Source organism: Cinclus cinclus, chromosome 5, assembly GCF_963662255.1.
Source record: "Cinclus cinclus chromosome 5, bCinCin1.1, whole genome shotgun sequence".
Taxonomy (NCBI): domain Eukaryota; kingdom Metazoa; phylum Chordata; class Aves; order Passeriformes; family Cinclidae; genus Cinclus; species Cinclus cinclus.
The window spans coordinates 13,230,741-13,253,819 of record NC_085050.1 but is presented as its reverse complement, the minus strand read 5'-3'; the positions used below and the strand labels follow the sequence as shown (position 1 = coordinate 13,253,819).

Sequence of the window (23,079 nt, the reverse complement as noted above, 5' to 3'; positions counted from 1 at the left end):
TATGAGGGTATTATACAGACAGTGAAGAACCTCTGAGCCTGATGTAGCAATAGCCAAGGCAGAAAAGGATAAATGGTGCCCTCCTTTTGACTCTCCTGGACATCTTTCTCTAGGTTCTGTCCCATATTGTTATGGGAGAAATAATGCCAACAATGGTAATTTTGGATGCATATTGAATGAAACTTTCATTTCTTGTAAATGGACTAACTTTGAACTTAAAAACCCAGCATAACTCTTTTCTTCACCAAAGAAAGTGGTGAAGTATTTTTTTTTCCTGTGATGGAGCCTATCAGTTCTCATTTGACTGACTTTCCCAGCATAACTTTCTATTTGCAGATATTTTTCACACGCTTTCTTGATATTTAACCTTGCATTGTTTAATTTTGGACTGGAGGTCAGAGCTGGGTTTTGCTAGGCACATAATCTGAACAGTGAACTATAGGGATATCTTTATTTTAAAAGTCTTATGTTTTTCTTGTCAACCTTTAGTTCATTTTGCTGAATTCCTCAATTTGTTTGGAATGTACATCCACATGTTAGCATGTCCATACTAAAGTATTCTCCAGCATGCTAGAATAAGGGCATGTAGTAATGGTACCACTATTGAAAAAGGAAAGTTGGGAAAGCAGCCTGTTTACAGTCCTGCTTTTGGACAGTCTTCTATTGCAAAGAAAATAATTAGAGGAATCTGAACAAACCTTTTGAAAGTTTGTGGGAATTTTCCCATAAAATTATTTGGCATTTATTAGATTATGGATGAAATTGATGATGGAATGATTTAATATTAATTTTCTGCCGTGAACTGCAGAAGTAGTAGAAATTAAGCAGATTTTTTGAGAAAGTTATGACATAAAGTAAGCACTCTTGGTTTTTACCAAGTAGCCTAATCACTGTACTCTCTCCAGACACAAAAGCAGCATTTTTGTCCTCTGCTCCTCTAAGCAATATCTGACAGCAACTGAAGATACAAGAAAGAAATATAAAAACTAAAAAATAAATTATTATGATTAACTGGAAGATATTAACTAGCCCAGTGTGGAGTCAAGCCCCATTCCTAGTTTAATTTCAAGACTACTTCATGCACAAAGGATGGACAATTTGAGGAGTGTTCAAGTTATATCATCTTCTAATCCCCACGCATCCACAAACAAACTATTTGCTCTTAACAAATTTGTGCTGATCCTTTATGAAAATCCAGTTATTTACAAAACAGTTTGTCTGTGGTTCCTGGACAGTGTTTCTGTTGAATGGCCTTCAAGAAGAGAAGAACTGAGACAAAGATCAAACATCAGGCTGCAGCTGAAAGATTATTTAAAAAAAATCTTTCCTAAAAGTAACATCATGCTGCCTGTGAAACACGTCTGGTTTTCATCTTTGACAGCTACCAGAGCCAGGCACTCATTCACAAAGGCTTCAAAACAGCAAGGCCTATTCCCCCCCAGTCTCCCCTTCAGTAAGCTTTTTTGTGCAGACATTCTGCACATGCGTGCTGCCGTCAGGCAGCTGAGCTGAAATCCCAGGAAGACACGAGGTGGGGTAGCCTGCAGCATGAGCAGGTCCCCAGCCATGACTTCTGTGGAACTTATACCTCCAGAGTGGGTCACAACCGTGGTCAAAAGCGAGAAGAGGGTTAGTCTGGGATTAGTCAGGAACAGACACCAATTGCAATGCAGGATGGGTCAAGAACATGAGCTTTTATGCCAAGATGGATAAGTGAGAGGGAGAAAGGGAGAATTCTTCTGAAGTGGAGGACTTTTGGTGGGTTTTTTATTTTCAGAGGCACTTAGCTACAGCCAGAGAAAAGCTACTCTCCTCAGACATGAGTGCTGACACTAAGTCAACAGCAAGTTAATTCAGCCATGTAATTTATAATTTAAGACCCCAATCTGAGTGATATGAATGTTTAAATAAGCAAATATAATCTATTCAACAAAGTCTCTTCACTTTCTCCCAAATTAAGCATTTCTTACATTTGATTTTTCAATGTGAGTTCTACAGATTACTAAATCAAGATATCAAAATATTATGAAATTTACATATAATTAATAAATACAGTTTTCCAGTCAGAAATCCCCTGCAGAAACCACTGTTTTATGATTTGTTGTTCTCCCTGAAGAACTTTGTGTTTTGGAAATGCCAGTGGCTGTTTTCCTAAAAAAAGAATATGAGGTAATTTTAAAAATGAAAAAAAATAAAATTAATTTTTTGTGTGTTTTGCTGATGATTCAAAAACTCCACCAATATGTTTATAAACAAAAGAAACAGCTATGAAGGTACTTTCTTGCTTTTAATTTTACTTTAAAGAATTACCTCTATATTTACCTCTAGTACAGCGTGGAAACCATTCCTGTGATAACACTTGGAGCAATCATTTTCATCCTCCCATAAACTGGATTTCACTGGCAACCTGTAAATACAGTAGGACACTGTTGGATTCACAGACACCAAGAATGTGGATTTAGAGGACAGTAGCTGTGGAGTGCTTCAGTGCCTGCTCTTTTCACTAGATATGTATTTCTCTCCAACCCTGGGCAGGGTAATTTTATTCTCCCTGGATACTAAGAGCCATATTTTAGGCTATATTCTGTGTCTGTGAGAGAAGGATCAAGGACTTAGATTATTTTATTTATATATAGATTAGTCCACCTTGACTCAGATAGAGAGAAATTAAATTAAAAGCTGTTTACCTGCTAGCTCCTTCCTGACAGCAGGTAGCAAGGAAGAGCAGAAATTGCATTTTCTTCAAGTTCTACCTTGTTACTTGCCTGTCATATGCAGTAGGTAGGTTCAGGTTGTTTTATGATTTGCTGTTGCAGAGAAGTAGCAAACCATTAACATAATGGGAAAAAGGAGGGAGTTTTGATCCAGGCACTTAAGTCAAATGTCTGCTGGAACAGTATGATTGCCTTGGGCTGTGGGGCAGATTGCCAGACTCTGGCCTCTGGTATGTGCTAGAAAGAGCTGTACATGCAATGACAGCACCCTGGGCAGTGCTGAGCTCACAGCACCCCTGAGGTTCTCTGGCACCATGTCCCCTGAGATACAATACCATCTGCCTGGCTTCTTGCTTGCTCCCAGGATGTTGTTTATCCATGGAACAGGGAGACAATAAACCTTCAGCTCCTCTGACTATTAAGGCTGGGATTCCTAGGTGCTCCCTAGGTGAGTGGAAATAGTGGAAAACTAGAAGGCTTTAGCTTCCTTTTTCACATGAAGCAGTCCCTAAAACGTCTGGCAAGTGGTAACTCCAAGATTTCAAGGACAAGTGAGAGACTAAATATTTTTCCCTCTGACTTCCACAGGTGAATAGGGATTTGTACACTTCAGTACAAGATGCAGGGACAGTGATAAGCAACATATTCTGCTGTACAAACTTTAAAAGTAAAAATAACTTGGTAGGTACCAACACAGAAAAAGTCTGCAAGCTGTACTGCTTATGGAAGGGTAAAAAGAGAAAATAATTTAAAATATATGTGTGAACATTCAGAAAGACACACTGTAGGTAGAGTTATCTTTAGATGGCATGTTTCCAAATTCTGTGTGTCTTCTGAGACTGCTTTTGTTACAAGGATCTCCATGAAGATTAAAACACATTTGTTGCCCATTCACACCTTCGCTCTTCATTCCAGAATAAATCCTCTATGATTTAGATGTGAAATATCTCAAGGGTTTGCACAGAAGCCAAGGAATGCAAAAATTAGTGTAGTTATAGTGATGCAACCCTAAACCTCTACAAAGTGTTAATATCATCCCAGGAACAAATTCAGATGAAGCATTGTAATTCAGTGACTTCCACTTCTATGACCACAAACCACCAGTGCTTCAAAAGCATCTCTTTTTTACTGTAATTTTGTTACTATAAACCACTTTGCATGCATGAAGAATTCCCTCAGTCATGTCCACTCCATTTAGTATTTACCTTCTTGGACTGGAAAACATGAAAACACTGTTCACATGATAGATTTGGTTCTTTTGTAGTCTTACTCATCTTCTCATAGAATACATGATTTTTGGAGAGTTTAGCAAAACTTACTGAGACAATTTCTATTCTTTCTTAATAAGCACTTCTATTTCAATTCACTGCTTGCCTAATCTCTCTGCTCTATACTGTACCATGGCAGAGCTGCTATTTTAGATAAGAAAGTGCTTGGCAAGCAAGCACAGTAATATGAACAGTAATTACAGTTACCCAGGCCTCCCAGCAGCATTCTTCCAAGTGCCAAATAGCTGTGGTTACCTTTCAGGTACCCACAACCCCTGTCTTGCCTGACAACATCACTTCAGCGAGTCAGCCACTGCCTGACAACTTATCAGTAGTTCAGACTACAGGAACCTGACTAAATTTGGGTTGTCCTGTGGTCCAGGAGTTTAACTGGATCATTCTTGTGAGTCCCTTCCAATATGCTGTGGACTCTGTAAAAGCAGGTTGGTCTCAAATGCATGGACTTGACATGAGAGGTGCTATGCTTAAACAAGTCCATATTATTAATTAAGCTATGATACTGCCTTGTGCAAGTATCATTCCCTACCATCAGGGAAATATACAGGAAGGGTAATGCAAGGAGGGGGCAGGCTCATTGTTCATACCACTTTATTCAGAGGCAAAGTTTTCATTACACACCTCCCCAAGAAATCTTCGCCATGTGGTTCAGATTATATTGCAGCATTTGGCTTGAAATGACCCCTACTAATCTGTTGCCGTATGAATATGTTTTATCTGATTCAGTACAAAAGTTGTGGAAAGAAAACCATGCCAAACACTGAATCTTTTCCCGGCATTTCTTTGCGAGGCGTGGTGATATGCACAACAACAAAGACCAAATATCACTTCTGGAACAGCAATGGCTTAAAAGGAGAAGCTTCTGCCAGTATTTGCAATTGAGACTGAGTGAAATATTTTCCCCTCCTGAAAGACTGCAAGCTTTTGACTTGAAACATGTCCTAGTAGAGTTATCACCCTTTACTTCAGCCAGAGTGGCTTGCTCTTTTTCTCTTTTTCTATCATCCAGTGCAAAGCCACCAGGCTACGATTCATTACAACATTTCCACATAAAATGATACTGTAATACAAATAAAAGTGTATTCTGTGTATCCTAGCTGTCAGCCTGAACACCTGTACTAACCAGTATTAGAGAAGTGGCATTCATAACATTCACCAGGGACTTGATTCCCTGATAAAGCTACTTTCAATGTCTTCTACAATTTTATATGTGGAACTAGAGCACTGCAGCCAGTTCTGGAGTCCTCAGCACAGGAAGAGCAATGACCTGCTGCAGTGAACCCAAAGAAGGCCAGCATGATGATCAGAGGGATGGAGAACCTCTCCCATAAGGAAAGGCAGAGAGGATTGGGATTGTTCAGCCTGGAGAAGAGAAGGCTTTGGGGTGGCCTTGTTGCAGCTGTCCAGTACCTGCTGGAAGCCTACAAGGGAGATGGAGAGAGACTTTTTACAAGGGCATGTAGGAACAGGATGAGGGGAAAGGGCTTCAAACTGAAGAGAGCAGGTTTGCATTAGATATTAGGAAGAAATTTTTTAGTGTAAGTGTAGTGAGGCACTGAAATACATTAAGTGTTTATGGATGCCCAATCTCTGAAAGTGTTCAAGGTCAGGGTGGATGGGATCCTGGGCATCCTGTTCTGGGGGAAGCTGTCCTTGCCCACAGTAGGTTGGTTGGAACTAGATCATCTTTAAGATCCCATCCAATCCAATCCAATCCAATCCAATCCAATCCATTCTGTGATTATATGATTCTTGCAACAAGTTCACTTTGCAGTTTGGTACTGTAGTTTGGTACTACAGGGTCTTGTTTCTATTTGACAGTTCTAAAATCTGAATTTAACCAGCACAGTAATTAATTGCTGTTCAAAATACTTGTGGTTTTGTGAGGTTATCTGTATTTACACATAGCATTCTGCAGGTTGCTAAGGAAACCTAGAGCACTCTTTTAGGAAGAAGAGAATCTGAATCAATTGTGTCAATCATAAATTCTAAGTAGTTTTGCAAGTGGTCATTATGTAATTTTGCTAAGATAACAGAGCCTTTAATATTTATTTTTATGTTCCTGGCACTTACTTTAGGCAAAAAGAACAGAACAAAGGTCCTCTGACAGGGCACACTTGGAGGACTGTAATAGTTTAAACGTGGTAATCAGAAGAGCATCTGTTTTATGGAGAATTTACTGTAAGTCACAATAGTGAGTACAATGTTGCCATGGATGATCTTATTACTGATTCATAAAAATGACTTTTAAAAATTAAAATTACTAAAAAGCTCCATTTTTGGGCAGTAGTTGGGATCATATAAAAGTGGTCAGGCCTTTGCCTTGGACCTGGATGATATTCATATGCCAGTGTCAAAACTGTGATCCTGAACCCCCTGTGATAAGCTGAAAGGTCAAATGGCTCTTTCCTCCTTTCCTGCAATCCCTACCTGCTGCTGTGCCTGCAACAGGCTACCCCTGGCTGGGGAAAGATGGAAAGCAAGTAAGGAAACTGTGGGTTGACACAGACAGTTTAGTAAGTGAAGGAAAGAAAAACAAACCTGAAACAAAACAAGTGGTGTGAAAGCAATCACTGAGCAGTGGCTGCTTTCCAAAAACCCCCTCACTCGAGTATTTTTGGTGAGGACATGCTGTGCAGTGTGGGATATCCCCGGGGTTAGCTGGGGTTAAACTTTGTCCACTTCCAGCCTCTGCCTGCCCCCAGTCTACTCACTGGGAGAGCAGAAGAGGAAACAGAGAAAGCCTTGGTGCTGTGCAAGCATTGCTAACAACAGCCAAAACAGTCTGTTGTCAACACTGCTCGGGTCACAGATCCACAGCAGAGCACCCAACAGACTGCTCTCAGCACAATTAACTCCATCCCAGCCAGAGCCAGTACAGCAAAAATATCTGACATACATAGGGAGGTAACTGTGCCTCTCCAAAGCTCTCACACTTTCCTTCTGCATGTACTTACAGTGTTCAGGAACAGGAATATTTGGGCTTACCTTTTGGGAGATCCAAGCCCTCTTAGTGGGTAGCACTCACAGGATGAGGACTGCAGGGTATTCTGGTGAGAAGCCTTCATCATCGGCCCAGGCATTGTGCAGAAAACCTCCCCTCCTTCACCAGCATATAAGCAAACTGTAAGGGAAGATCCAAGGGGTGCAGGTGCCCAGCTGGGGCACAGGAGCCCACGCTGGGTTCCTGCACTTCTTTTCTTTTCTGTGGAGAAAAAATATCTAAGCAAGACACGGCAATGGTCACAGTACAAAGCTACATACTTTCTCTGACTACTAGATTATTTCATACAAAAGATGGTGGGCAGCTATCCCTCACTTTTCCTCAAAGGAAAGTGTCTGCCCAAGGCTCCCAGCTGGGTACTGCAAGCACTGGCTGCTCCTCTTCTGCAGCCTGAGCAGCCACCAAGACTCATTCCAGGCAGCTGCTCTTTGCTAGCTTGAGGCAGCTCCCTGTTTTGAGGTGTCTAACTCAACAGACACCAGCCAATAAAGTTCAAGATCTGAAAAAAGACCTGTAGCCCTCTTGAGCAGCATCTCAAGCCAGGCAGGATATATTCAGGCACCCAAAGCAGAAAGGCACACCTGTGTTGAGCCAACTTTGAAACCCAAGCTTATCTTCAAGAGTGACCTAGCCCAGCCAAGCCAGGTTCACAATCTCTCTTACTTGCAGGCATCATTTTGAAAACTGAACTCTCTTCTATGCACTTCCTTAGACATTTTTGATTATGTTAACTGTTGTTAGATTTAAACTATTTCAAAGTTACTTCTGCCCTCCCAACTGTGGTTTTCCTTAATCTGGGCCACAGGAGAGGTAGCTAAACTTCCTCCCAACCCAAACCCTGCTATTAAGTAAAAGCATTTACCAGAAGACAAAACAAACAGTACAATGCACTTTCAAACCAACACATAACTGAAGGGCTTTGTGATTGCCAAGTGCCCCAAAGTCCAATCACACTGACACGTGTGGTGCACATACCACCTTCAGCAGCTGTTTCAGGAAACAGGATCGTTTCTGAATGAGAGCATCCCTTAATAATCACCCCAGCAACAATTTAGAAAATATCTTTAAGCTATGGATTGATATAATCAGAGCGTTAAATAGCATGATCCTTTTGTTGTATTAAGTAGCCCATAAAACATAATACTGACCTCTTTCAATAGTAGTAATTGAAATTCAAATATGAAATACAACTCTGGTTTTCTCTCTCCACAGACCTGAGAGGTGCCTGTTTTTGAAACTGAGGACTCAACCCCTTTAGATGTCTACAGTCAGCATAGAGTGGTGTGTTCTAAGTTTTATTCCTTTCCATCTAGAAAAACTCCTTTTACCTTCAGCTTGTTGTTTCATCCCCATTTTTCAGTTGCATCCACCTATTTTCCCTTAGTTTATGCATCCTTTGGACACGGACTAATTTTATAAATGTGACTCATCTGTCAGAGGAGGACTGTTCTATGATAGGAGCTCTCAAACATATCTGCAAAACCAAATAAATATGCAAATAACTGTAAAACTAAGTAACAACAAAACCAAATAACCAAAGTAATGCTTGAGCAATAAGGAATTGCTTCTGGGTATTTTGGGCCAGATTAGGCGATTTACAGACTGTCATGAAGAAAGATTGGACATGAATACAGCAGGGCCTTTGCAATGTAGCAACTGATGGAACAAAACATCAGGCAATATTTCAGTGCTACATGCAAAGTATTACAGTCAGAGGAGAGCAAGTAAATATGATCACTACTTTTCTTCTTGTTGTTTCACTGTTGAAACAGAAGAAAAGAGTGACAATCTAAATAAGAGGAAATGGACTTTTGTCTCTTAATCATCTGCACTTAGCCAACTTTTATTCCTAACAATTAAAATTTATTTTGGTAACATTCCCCTTAAATGCTGTGAAATAAATTAACTTTCAAATGGAGTGTCTTGAAATTTACCTAATATTTTAATGGCTCTTGGAAATTATGAGATCTTTGAAACAGACACTTTCAAACAACAAATTCATCATAAATTAATCATAACATCACAACAGAACAATCAAGATTAATTCAGTTGACTTTAATGTAAACGTAATTTCTATTTTTGTAGGTGCTCCATTACAATTGGTCTGCATTTAAATATGAGTCAACTATTGCCAAAAATGAAGTCTACCCTCACTTTTTCTCCCCAGTATATCTTCTGGCCATACATAATGTAACTTGAATTTTGAGAGGAATGGGTATTGTAGCTCTGTCTGTGCCACTAGCCTGTACTATCACAAACACACAACTTAGGATTTTGTATCTAGTCATATCTGGTCAGTCTGGTATGAGTAACATAATGGAAAAACTTACAGAACATACCCAGCTAAATGAAACTCTACATTAAGTTAAAAAAAAGGTGAAAATGTCTTAAATTGAATTTTTTTTAAAAAAATCCCACAGTTTTGCAGGAGGAAACAATGTTGCTGTAGTGTTGACCAGAGAATTAAGAAAATCCTGTGAAGGAAAGATGCTTTGGCCCTATAATTAGACATGAGGATTTTTGAAAACAGCATAGAAGTACTTTAAAGCAAAAATGGTGAAAAATACTTATTTTTAAGCAAGGTTTTATTAACATAGAACATTCGAAAGGTCCTAAATGTCCTCATTATCTCAGCCATGATGAGTTTCTGGTAAATCCTGAGTCATTTATGCTACTAGTTACATGTATGTAGTTCTGATGGACTCATAGAGATACCAGTAAAACCTCGGTGCTGCATCTCACATGGGGACAAAAACTACCAGACTAAAGCAGTTCCCTGCTGCAGGCAAAGGAGAACCTGCAGAAGGTCACTCTGTAGGTGCATGTTGGGAAATTTACCACAGGAAGGGGCAGGGAGGAATGAAGCAAATTCAAACACAAAAAAATTATGTTCACTGTATGTATAACACTCATGCAACACCATTTTGCATTTGTAATATAGATTGCCTTGGGGGAGCTGGAGGAAGAGTTTTGCAAGGAATTAAATTGTTCTTTTAAAAGACAAAAAAATTATACATGAATGATAAAGAGCATTGAGATGACAGAAATCAGTTACCTGTTCATATTCCACATGCTCCAGACACATATCACTGCAGTACGGATTTAACCACTTAACCAAAATTCTCTATAGCTATAGCAACTGCTCAAGCATACCTCTCCTGCTAAATCCACAGCTGAAAATAAACATATCTTGTCATTCTTCTAAAATTTGCATCTTTGCGTTTATGCCCTTCAGTATTTCCATGATAAACTATCTAACATTGGAAAAATTCATTAGCAATGTGTGCATTTAAATATTGATTAAAGTGTGTGTGTGGAGGGGGCGGTTTTTGTTTGTGTGGTTTTGTTTTGTGTGGTTGTTTGTTTGAAATAGGCTTTGGGGCATGTTTGTAAAGAAAAACTGAAACGTGATTTGGCAACACTGATTATAGGATTCTATGAATTTAAATGAGTCTGGGCAGGTCCAAAAGGACATGACCATCTTTTCATTTGTAGGAATTATTTGTGAGATAATCCTAACTCTTTTTGCTTAAATCACTGAAATGTCTGGTAGTCAAAAGACAAAAGAAGAAATTATCTCAGTTTTTGTTTCAAGGATTTATAAATCACTATTATTTCACCTGAGTAAAATAAGGAGCTCTGTTTCTAAGAGAGGCTCAAGAACAATCAGAAATAGAGAGTCCAAGAGAACTGAGCTCTGTTGTTTTGGTAACTACACTGCTGGTGTTTAGCAACTATTTTACCAGCAATAGAGATCTTGGATATGCGCCCCTGGGTTTTAATTCCTATTCAGTTGAATTCAATAAGTACCCTATTCTAAAATAACCAAAACAGTGGACACAGGAAATGAGTTTCCAGCTTTTCATTCCCTCGGCAGGAAACCGTTGTTCTTTTTTCCAAATAGCTGAAAACAAAGGAAAATATTCAGAGAATGAAAAATGTTTGAGGTAGAGAAGAAGGTAATCATTTACATATGTGCATTGACAAGTTCTGAAATTTAGTTTTGGAGCTCTGCTTGCACTTGCATTTCTCCCCCACTGATTGATGCTCTCTAACAGTAAACTTTGTTCAATTCTGTCAGAGCCAACAGAAAAACAACAGAATATCACCCAGCATATTCAAACAGCAGGAAAACAGCTTTGCCAAAAAAATAAGTAAATAAATTACTTTTTAAATCACTGATAAGTAATATAAATAAAAGCTTTAATGTTGATGTGTCCATGCTATTATCACACACTCTACTCTAGTACACTCTTTTGTGGTTTACAGCTTAGTCACTGAACAGGAAACTACTCAGTTTCATCCTGTGTTCAAAAGCTGCTGCTAACCTAACTTATTTTGTAATTGTTAAGAGTGAGCTAGTTGTAACTCAGAGGTTTCTGATGTATTACTTCCCAAACTTTAGGCAACTGCAAGGGTGTATGCTTAGATATAGATAAAAGATATAGATATATAGATTAGATATATAGCTAGATATAGATATAGATATAGATGATATAGATAGATATATAGATAGATAGATATAGATATAGATATAGATATAGGTATAGATATAGATATAGATATAGATATAGATATAGATATAGATATAGATAGATATAGATATAGATATAGATATAGATATAGATAGATAGATTAGATATAGATAAAGATATAGGTGATATATAGATGATATAGATATAGATGAGTGTACACTAATGCACTCTTAATGTAATTCCTGGCCAAATCTTCCTTGCAAAACAACTTTTGATGCTGCTTCTGAATACTAAGTACTGCTACTGCAGTGATCCATAAATGTTGCTGGACAGACTGATACAGACCTATGGTCCAGTGGGTAAAGAGGGTCATGGTGAGAGAACCAACACCAGAGTAAGGCTAATGTGCTTCTTCCACACCAAATATGTCTCATATATTCTCCATGGCAGAGGAATAGCAGGATGGAAGAATACCACATCAGGACTAGGGAAAGTGTTATACTTATTTGGCAGAATGGGAAGGGAGCAATGTGGAGCGGCACAGCTGCATGTGCAAAGTGAGTTTTAGCTCTCCCACCTCCCTAAGGAAACTCATCCCTCCAACAATGCACTGAATAGGCTAAAGCATCAATAAGACTGCTACAATATTTATGTCTAAAATGAATGTTTGCAAAATGAGTAGAGCTGTATGCAACAAATTTGGAGCTGTAAGTGAACAAAAATGTAAGGTTTGTCCCAAGATTGTTGAATTTCCAAATCTGCCAAGTAATTTCTCAAATGTACTTATTATCCTTGCAACATTTACTCATTAATTTAAACTGGACTCTTTGAGAAGTTTCACAGAACAATGGCAATGTCTAATATTTAATTAAGCGGACTTTTTTCTTTTTTTATGTATTTAGATCTTGCCCAAACATACATGAAGTAATGAATCCGAATATACACGCGAAAGGTAAAATTCATTCACTGTTGGGGAAAAAAAGTACTACAACATGTGTATGTAGCCTACTTCTTACTCAGAGCCAGTAAAAGTCTGTGGCAGATCTCAACATTTTAATATAATAAAAATTAAATTGAAACTGGTAGAAAAAATTAAAAGTGATGGATACCCACTAAAAGGATATTCACTAATGCAGACCAAAAAAAGTGTTTACTTCCACCATGCCCCAAAAAGTGTTTTGCTTCATGATGCTATACACTGTAAAAAGTGAGGAATAAGTTATTCTCTTGATCCAGACTGAAAAAATTACTTTGGTTGATGGCTTCTAGAAAGCAACTGAGGGAACTTTCTTTTTCCCTCTGCTGCTACCTTTGAAGGTCTCGCCTCTTTTTCTTGTTTGCTGTTCCAAAACAACAATACAATGACATAGGAACTGTTTCCATGACAGATTATGGTCAGTAGCAAGCATGTGTTTAAACTACATTAGTTTCAAAAGTAAAACATTGCACTTTCTTAAATTGCTCATAAATGACACTGCCTTTCACAACTGTAGCTGAGCTGAGACATTTAAGGCAAAGCATATTAAATTATCTAACTAAAAAGTGGCACAACTAGCCAGATGAATTTATTTGATGTACCATATGTTTATAGTGTTATGTGAAGTTTGCTTAAATGCATTCAATATCCACATAATATAGAAAATTTAGATTTAGGGCTGGAAAAAGCAGTTCTGGGAAAAATAAAATCCAGCAATCTATCATCTAATTGCAAATCTTTTATTGTCTGTGGATAGCTGGCCTTAGCCCAAGTGCCTGCTATAACTGATGTATATTCACATGCCTTTTTCACATCTCTGAAGTGAAACCTGCCTAATCTTTTGCTTGGTACTCTAATTAAACATATATTATTCAGGAAGCTTGTTAATCTAGTCCCTCTGTAGGCTTAAGGAAGATGCCTGTATACCTGAGCAGGACAAGGTTTTGCATGATAATTTTGGGCAAGACTGTAAAAGAGTGACTCTGAAAATGTCTACACAGTTCCTCCTTTCAGCATTTCCAGCTTGAGGGTTTTTTCCCACTGAAGTGGTTAGGATCCCTGTCAGGATCACAGTGTTTATTAAATCACAACCCACAACTTATCACTTTCTGCCACTGGCTGAAACACCACAGTGACTGAAAAAACCATTGTGCATTCCTAGATTCAGAGAATCCAATGGGAACAGATTTACCTTCTGCTTTCCCACTTCAAGGGCTATGTTTTTGATGTTGGATTTGCATGTACAAATTCCTAAGCTGTCACCCTTTTAAACAAAACTTTTTTAGGTCACCATGAAAAGTCAAGGTTGCCACAAAATGCACACACTGTTTCATTCCACTGCAAATTAAAGAGAAGATAATTTTTTCCACTTTGTCTTTTGATAGCAGGCATTGTCTGTTAACTAGCAGAAACACACCCACATGTATGCCACATAAATATTACACCTTACTATTATTATAAGTGATATTCTCTATTTATCAATTTCATAGGCAATGCAGCAAAGCAACGAAAAATTTTCAGACTGAATAAAACATGATGGGTCCCTATAGCTTGAGGAGACTCTAGCCTGTGCCAGCTTTAAATCATTAGCTTGTAGTGAAAAAAAATTATGCCAGAAGGTCCAGCTGATTGCAGCTACCTGGCACAAAGATTCTGTCCTCTTTCATCCTTGTTCAACAGCCAGTGCAGCAAAAGCCAGAAAATTTGAAGATGTCTCTGATCATTGCTGGTGGGTTGGGTTAGATGACCTTTAAAGCCCCTTATCAACCCAGACTAGACTGGATGTTCCAACAAGATAGATAGATAGATAGATAGATAGATAGATAGATAGATAGATAACAGCAGAAATAGTCTCCCCTTGGGTTCTTAGCTTCTCTAACAGTGCCCCATCTAACACCTGGACAGCACACAGCACTTCTCATTCTGAAGGCCTGATATGTACAGCAAGGCTGACAGAGTCAAATATTCATCTTCATTATGAAAATTATATTCTTAAATAACAGGAAGAGTGGTTTCTCACTGGTTTGCATTCCTCAGCTAGCACAGAGCAAATATTTGGGCAGTTACCTTATGTAGAGGACAGACCCATGGAAAAGCAACACCAGTGCTGCTCCCTTGACTAGTCCAGTGCAAAGGAGGCCTAAGAAAGAACTTCAGTGATTCATGCATAACAGAAGAGATGATAAACTGACCCGGACATCAAATTGTAAAATGATATTGGATAGCAATACATCACCCCAAAGGCTTGTGTCAAACAGTCCCTTTTAGCATTAAGCCATGGAATGCACGGGCAATAGCATTGACGTTTACCATTGTTATTCATTTTTTATTGTTGAGGATAAAACAAGCACACTATTTTATGAACAGAAGTACAAAGGCTGCAAATTAAGACACTGCCTTTTTTATTATTATCCTGGTACCACCTTTAACTGGGTTTACTGCTGGTTAGCACCAGTATAACTAAACTGGAAAATCAGACAAGTAGTTTGCATGAATAAGTCTCCCTCCCTGTTGCCCATGAATGATACTCTAAGCAGAGATTAAAGTACTACGTATACTGAATAAATGAACATTCAATGCCATCTGCTGGGGTATACAAAAACATGCAATGCCAGGCTCACAGAATGAGAGCAACAAATGCAAAGAAGGTGTTTAGGCAGAAACTTGCTTCTCCCAAAACACGTCTGTAAGGGAAGGTTGTGGGATGCTGGCTGTCCTTGATATCCTTCAGCTATGGGATACAAGCCTGGACAAGAAGTAGTTCTGATTTTAACTCTTTCCTTAGTATAAAAGTACTTCAGTGCACAATTCCCTCTTTTCCTAAACATTACAACATGCTGTAATTATTTGTTATTGGTTGGTCTTGATAGAAGGAATTTATAGAATGATAGAAGGAATGCTCTACTTTTGAGCACATACTGGGTGAGGTCATACCATGGCTGTTTTGCATTAAAGAGTCACTGGGTTAAATGTGCAAAGCAAGTTAAGTGCAGAAATTGGGAGCCTCTGTCCACCAGTTCTTTGGCCCTGTAGCTCATGCTCTTGTGGCTATACTTGTGGCTATACCATGAGACAGCTTCATGGGCAGACAAACACCACTAAGAATAGTTTACAGCCTGATAGCTAGAGTGGTCTCAGATTTGGGATTTTCTTCTGCTACAAAGAGAACAAAACAGGGTTCTATTCACAGAGGGATTTCCAGACCAGCAGTCCCATAGCTCTCAAAGTTCTGCACCAAGAAGTAAAACTCAGGAGAGAGAGAGAGGAGTTCAAGCACACCCTTTTTTGGGTGTTTTTCTTGGGCGGGCTTAGACATGCTCATGATTGTGAATCCCATTTCCACACAGCTACTTCCCCATGCATTGTATAGGTGCACAAACTCATGGGTGGACCTGCTCATGTCCTGTTTTCAGTATCTCTACAATACTGTAAATAAATACTCTAAAGTCTGCAGTTGGCAGACATTTATTGCTTTATATAAGTTGTTAGCTACTGTATAATTTACTACAGAATGGGACCTGATGACAGCTTTTCTCCTTTTCATACAGAAAAGAGAACTATTCCTGCTAACACCCATCATTCTGTAAGTACCACATGTTCTTCCTAAAGTTTTACTTTGCTTTCACTTCCTGATGTATGTTAAGATCATCTGGGCTATAATACTAACAAAAATGTAATCATCACTGGGTTTTAGTGCAAAATTAGGCATGAGAATTGTGAAATATAGATGAGAACTTTTACTCTTCTTTAGTGGGATCTAGACTGGAGAAGTGGCTCACTTGCCATTTATGGGCTGAACCTAAAATATACCTTTATCATAAGATCAGGTAAAAATAGCAGGAATCAAGCTGAAAACGAATGTAAGTCATAAATCTCAAGATTAAATATATTAGCAATACAAACGAAAGCTGAAAAGCAAACAGTGCATATTTCAATGTCTTTCCACTTGTACCTGAAATCTGGGTTTGAGTTTCAGTTCAGGTGCATAAGAAAAGAGTATAAATACCTTTTAAATCACAGAAAGATGAAAATTAGGCACAGGTCTATGTTTTAATAAGCAAGTAGGACAAACAAAGGATGACTAAAGAAGTTTGATGCAATCAATACTTTGCTTCAGATTTCACAGAATGATTAATAACAATCAGATGCTATAGGGGATTAATACCAAATAGAAGGCAAAAACAACACAGAGCATAATGGGGAAAGAATGGTCAGGAAATTATTTACTTATGCTAAAACACTTAAAGAATTATCTAAGAAATTTCTGAGATCCTAATTTGTAACCTATGGGAATTCTCTAGAGTTCCAAGTTCCTAAAATTATGGAAAAGAGCAATGATAAATGCAATTTCTTCCAAGAAAGAAAGGAAATCCTGACAATTTTATTGGCACCTGGAGAGATTATTAAACAAATTCCATCTGAAAGCATCTTTTGGAAATAATAGGCCTGATTATGTAAAGAATTGTTAATGTGAACATGAAGAACATCTCATCAACTCCCCAAACTAAAAGTAATTTCCTTTTCACCAGAAATATGACTACAATAGTGAGAAAGAAAACAGTAAATGTGATATACATTGATTTTTGTTAGGCTTCTGATATTTCCCTTAAGACAGTCTCACAAGTACATGCCTGGTCTAGATGAAAATGCATTTAATCTAAGTGAAAGTGCTTGCAAAACTGATTGAAAAAATAACCACTCTCAGCCTAGCTGACAGTAAGTCTGCTATTGAACTGGAAAGAGCCGTGCAGAGAAGAGCCTGAAAACCCAGGTACCCTGCAGGGGTCTGTCTAGGGTGTGGTGACATTTTTATGTACTGTCACAAAGACAAACCTTGCCCTGCCATGTACTGTACTGCCTCATGCTGTAACAAAGATGTGTACAGTCTGGAGTGAGCTCACAGGAAAGTAACACTGGGGATATGAGATTCAAAGTCTTTCAAGTGGGTTGACAATCCAGGAAAGATTTAAAGAAGTATATTTTCTTAGTGAGAAGAATAAAAACATATAATTATAGGCATTGGCATAATAAAGTTTGAAATATAGTGGATAGTAATCAAATATTTTAATGTCCTTGGAGAGAAAACAAAATGGTTTAAATTTTAGCACTCAAGAGAAAAAGCATGAACTGAAAGGGCACTTAACTGGTAGAAGAAGATATGCCAGGAAGCTATTGATTCCCCATTACTAATGAGAATAAAATAAGCACCAGGGAATAAATTTGAGAATAAATTAAATTTGAGAGTAAAAGAAACATCAAAGAAGATCCAAGTGCATGGATGCACCTACACTGTTGGTAACAAAATATGACTTCTAGAGGCATGGGGTACCCTCAGCTGAGTTTCCTCATCAGCAATGTCAGGTCTGTGCTGAAGGAAGCCAGCAGTTGTTTCAGTGAGAAAACAGAGGGTGAAGGGTGGAGCAGCACTCCAGAACACAACCTTGAACAAACCTATACAAGGGTACAGACACATCCAGAGACATCCTGAGTCAGTCTCAGCACCATATTTCCATGGATGCCACTGCTCAATACTCACTATCACATTCACTTGGATTGCACATTTGTCAACACAAATTCCCCAAAACACCGTATGTTTTTATTTTGAAGAGTGACATTTGTGATGAGCTAGTTAATATATTCTTGCAAGTAACATATGTAAACATTCAGTACAATACAAATACTACATGGATAATATTATAATAAAAGATGTAGTTTCAAATGTCTGAAATGATCATAAATTAAACACTCTCATTACATTTTCAAGAGCAGGGAGGCAAAATTCAGAGAGACATTTAAACTGTTTCCCAAAAGGCTATTTCATGAATCTGAATTAAAAATTTATGTACTCAAACCATTTCCTCAACTACTTCCAACCCTTCCATTTCCATCAGAAAATTTCCCATGCACCAAAACATCTGGTTATGATAATCATGTATTTCCACACTGAAATCAATCTTGAACTTTAATTTATTTGCATTATCTGTATATGTCTCCTTCTATCCAGAGCAAATACTTGACAATGAAGCGCAAGAGTGACTTACAGTTTTCCTCCAAGCCAGTGGAGGAGGGAGAAAATGAGTATGAGACTGTAAGTTCTTCAATGCTGGAGGCCATTCATTCCTTGAGAATCCTTCCTGCCAAACCTCTACAAGAATCTGAATATGCAGGTAACATTTTCTGTCTGTGGAAACTGAGCAAAACCTAGTGTTATATAGGCACAGCACAGACTTGCAGTTTTCAGTCCAGATATTTTTATTTTTAACCAAATGGTTCAACTGGAAAATAACACTGGTAAGCAGAAACATGAGAAGAGCTTTGTCTGCTTCTTCATATTCAACAGTTACCCTGATTTTCATTAGATTATGCTAAATTATTAAATACAGCTTTTAAATTTTAATATTACCTTCACAGGATAAATTCTATTATCCCATTCCACATGGAACATGCAAAAAACTGGCTGATCAAACCCACAGCCATTTCAGAAAATCTCACTGCTATTTAAGCCTAGAAACCTTTAAGATGGAAAACATATTAAAGAACACACTAAACTTTCCTCCAGATGATAATGTAGTATTCTTTCCAAAGGTGTTCTCTGATGTTTTAAATAGCAGTAATAAGCAATTACTTTGAGTGTATTTCTCAAGCATTCCTAACCTTGTAAGGTAGCTGCATTAATCACCTTCTGGTTTATTAAAGCTATTCTAACTCACATTTAATGCCTAAACATACAGAGCCAATTAATATCCAATTTATGGAAGTGAAATGTCATCCTAGCTGGAGCATTGCTCCAACCCAATATAAACACTCCAGAGGTTTTAAATAGTTAAAAAATGGTGGGGAGTCCTAGATGATAAAGATTGGAAACCATAAACCAGATAGTTTGCTCCAGTTCACATCAAAGTTAGCAAAAACATTTTCTACTCAGTTTTTGTGAGAGTTTATTTGATGTCAAAACAAATAGATGGCTTTTAAAGTGAGTAAATTTATCAGTGCGTGAAAGGATCACAATCAGTCTGAACAACCAGATATTCTAAGTTATGTTCCAAGGCTAATTTATCCATTTTATTTGGAAATCTAATTGAATTCCAAACACAGTTTTATCTTGGTTAGTTGTAAAAACTTTCATTTAGCAGTCAGCATCTTTTGTTGTTTATGTAAGATTGTCCTGAAATAGCCAAAAGACACAGTTTTTATTTTGTGAATTCAGGTAAAACATATTAAACAAAAATCTGCTTTTTGCAGATTATTCCCAGTACCTATAATGTGGCAAGATACAAGAGTGAGGAAAGGACTGAAAACATATTTCAACAGGGTAAAATTCAATGCAAATATTTTTGCCATCTTTTCTAGATAAATACCAGTGCCATTGAGATGTAAAACGAATGACTGAAAACACATTAGCATACAACCTGAGCATTTCTTTTTGATCACCAGGGATGCAGTTTTTATTAAAAGCTAAAGTAAAAACTAGAATACTACTTAAGAGAATAAAGTCCCTACAACTCTCACAAAACCAGAACAAGATGGCTTTGCCAAGAGCAAAGTTTTAAATGAAAAACAAATTCAGTAATCTAAGTAGAGTTAATGTCAAATGTCTGCCTTAACTGCTTACCAGCTTATGAAGGCTTTTATTTATAACCACAGTGGGGATGTTAGCCATAAAGCTATTAGCAGGGTCATGCTTAAATCCTCAATACAGCTGCTAAAATGGTTGTTATGTTCTGGGGCAAAAAAAATAAAAAAAATAAAAATAAGGCAAAGGTGAGAACTGACCTGAAAAACACATTTTGAACATTAAAACCCCTCCTTCTTCAAACATCATATCACTGAATTCCTCATGTTTGATTTTTCTTCCTCTTTTGCAGATAAACGTTGCTTAAGGCCTTCATGTACCACTTCCCCAACGAGCAAGAACCCACCTCAGCCCCTTCAATACTCAGCTGTAAGTAAAGACACTAAACCTTAATCACAAGCAGATTTCCCCTTTTCTGTAACACCCCCCAAAGTGCAATCTAAAGTCTTAGCCACGTCACATTCCTTTGCACCAGGCAGCCCAAGTGGCTGTGAGCTGTTCCTGTTTCACTTTGCATGGATGCTGGGGTTCTGCAAAGTCTTAGAGGCATCCCAGCCAGGAGCAGCACCTTTTCTACTGGCCACAGCTTCAAGAATGATGGCTAACATCACATTTGTTGTTTGTTTTTTGTTTTGGTTTATTAACAGATTCGCACATTTGATCCGGAGGGAACACTGCCAAATGTAAGAGGTATAATAAAAAAAACCCCTACCCATTTCTGCAAAACAGAAATAGTAATTGTTACTTCCATATTTACCTTTTGTACATAGGCAGAGATTACGTTTGATAGAATAGACACAGTTTTCAGAACAGCAGCTGCTTTCCAAAACAATCATCCTGCAAATTTTGCAGTACACTTTAAACTGTCTAACACTGAAGTAATTATTTACAGGAGATATATTTTCTCTCAGGAGTTCCCTGTTCCTATAGGAGGAAGAAAAAAAGCCCTTCAGTTAAAAAATCAGATTTTATTTTCCTTTTCACTGCATTGTAAGGACATAAGGGGCAGGGAGAAGCCAATGTCTCCTGAACTCTTTCACCAAAAGGCTGCAAGTTCCTGCTGTGCTTTATTGCTAATAATGTAATTATTTTTCACTCCCTATCCTTCTTGGGCTTTTTCTATGACTATACTGTAAAACATAATCTAATAACTATTTTTAACTAGTGATGCCAACTTTAGCAACTCCCACAAGGCATTTACATCCTAGGGTGACTATTTACAAAGGCTGCCTGACAATGTTCACCTACTCAGAATATGCTCATTGTGTGGGACATCACCTAGCATGTTTTTTCTCTGCTGCTTTAACTTTAACCCTAAATTTGCTTTAAAATCCTTTGAGAAATTAAATCCTTTAATTTTTGTTCTGATTCTTGTGGTGAAATCAGAGATGATCTTATTCTTCGGAAACCTAATGAAGTGTACAAATATTAAATCCTCTAATTGGCAGTTTTACTTACTCAGTTGTAAGAATGATTTAAAAGTAGGTTTCTATACACTTTTTTTATATTTCATTTACTTGGATGTAGCAGTACATCATGAAGTCTGCTACTGAAGGATTAAATATCTGATTATCTTTGAAAATAAATGGTATTTTTATCTTACCATTTTTAAAGCTTTGAACCATAGGGTAATATGGTCAAAAAGACTGCAATTGCCAAGCCAAGAAAATGTGACCCTTTTGGGTTTCCTGTAACAGCTGATTTTTACAGAGTATTATAATTTGCAGCCAGAAAAAATAACTCAAAGAATTCCATGTAAAACAGCATTTGCTTTTTTCCCCCTCTTATTTCACACTATAATGCAAAATGTAGAGAGAAATAATTCCTACAGATGATGAGAAAGTAAGCACTATATAGTTTAAAAATGAAAGGTTAGATTGATTTCTGTGTGCAAATCCCCATGTAGCCTGGGGGAAAAAAAAGCTGAATTGAGATAAATTCGAGTAAGCCATCTTCAAAATCTGCAGAAATCAGTGGACAAGGACAGTTTGAAGTTTATTTAAAGCTTCAAATTCCTTTGAATTGGATTTACATGTCTCCATGTGATATGTGCTGATGTTAAGAATGACCAAAGCCAGTGCAGGAATATAAATTAAAGTCTGGTGTTAGCAAACACAATACATACATTTAGTACCTTCTGAGTAAACAGTGCTTTATAGAGGACACTATTATTTTCAGATAATAGCTACATTGTTTTTAAATATACCTTCACATCTTTTTCTCATGTCCAGTGCTATTATGGGCCTTGCCACAAGATGGCATGAATGGCATAGAAGACTTTTTTCAGCAGTATTTTCTAGAAACGTTAAACATTTAAGCTACCATTATTTTATTCAGAGCAATTTGTTATGGTTTACTTGAAGGAGAGCTTGAGATATGTTGTATGTCCTTTGCATCAGTTAGGATTTCAGAATGCAGAAGTTAGGAAAATAATTTCAATATAGCAAAAAATAAGATTCTTTTTATTAGTATGATGTTTAAATAAGTCATATTTTGGTATATTTGAAAAAAATATAATAAATTTAATTGGTTTTCAGTATTTTTATAAATTGCTATACAAAAATGCATCCCTAACTTGATAAGCATATACAGATATATATATATATACACACATATATAAAGTCTCTGAAAAATATTTAAATTTACAATACCTGAATAAATATAACCCTCAAATGTTTCATTCTGAAAGCAAGAGCAGAGTTCTGGAGGTAGAGCCAGGGAAAGGCAAGGAATGGGGCTGGACTGCCCATAATAATAACAACAATACCAGAATAAAGCTGTAACTTCGTTTGTGAATTATATGGGTAGCACTCTACTAAGAATTATTTGTAATTATTTTTTAGGAGGAAGAATGAAAATACATGGATACCAGGTAAGCAGAATCCCTCATCAATTCATATTGTTACTGGTTATTTTGCCATTTAATGGAGTTTTAAAAGCAGGCTGCCATTTTGCTAGCACCTAGCTAAAGGAAATGAGAACTCCTATCTGCAGTGCTACATTGACTCACTCACTTGCATTCACATGAGGATGTCTTTTATTCCTCAGTGA

At 37.5% G+C, this 23,079-nt stretch overlaps 1 protein-coding gene across 1 annotated transcript in view; it reads left to right on the top strand.

Annotated features, from left to right (window-relative positions):
- Positions 1-12,391: 12,391 nt before the first annotated feature.
- Positions 12,392-23,079, top strand: part of CLNK (cytokine dependent hematopoietic cell linker) — a 28,341-nt gene continuing 17,653 nt past the window's right edge. Inside the window, exons 1-6 of the mRNA XM_062493235.1 lie at positions 12,392-12,431; positions 16,004-16,038; positions 18,460-18,622; positions 20,321-20,397; positions 20,676-20,718; positions 22,872-22,900. Of these exons, the coding sequence (XP_062349219.1) occupies positions 12,407-12,431; positions 16,004-16,038; positions 18,460-18,622; positions 20,321-20,397; positions 20,676-20,718; positions 22,872-22,900 (372 nt within the window). The 5' untranslated portion in view covers positions 12,392-12,406. The remainder of the gene's footprint in view (positions 12,432-16,003; positions 16,039-18,459; positions 18,623-20,320; positions 20,398-20,675; positions 20,719-22,871; positions 22,901-23,079) is intronic.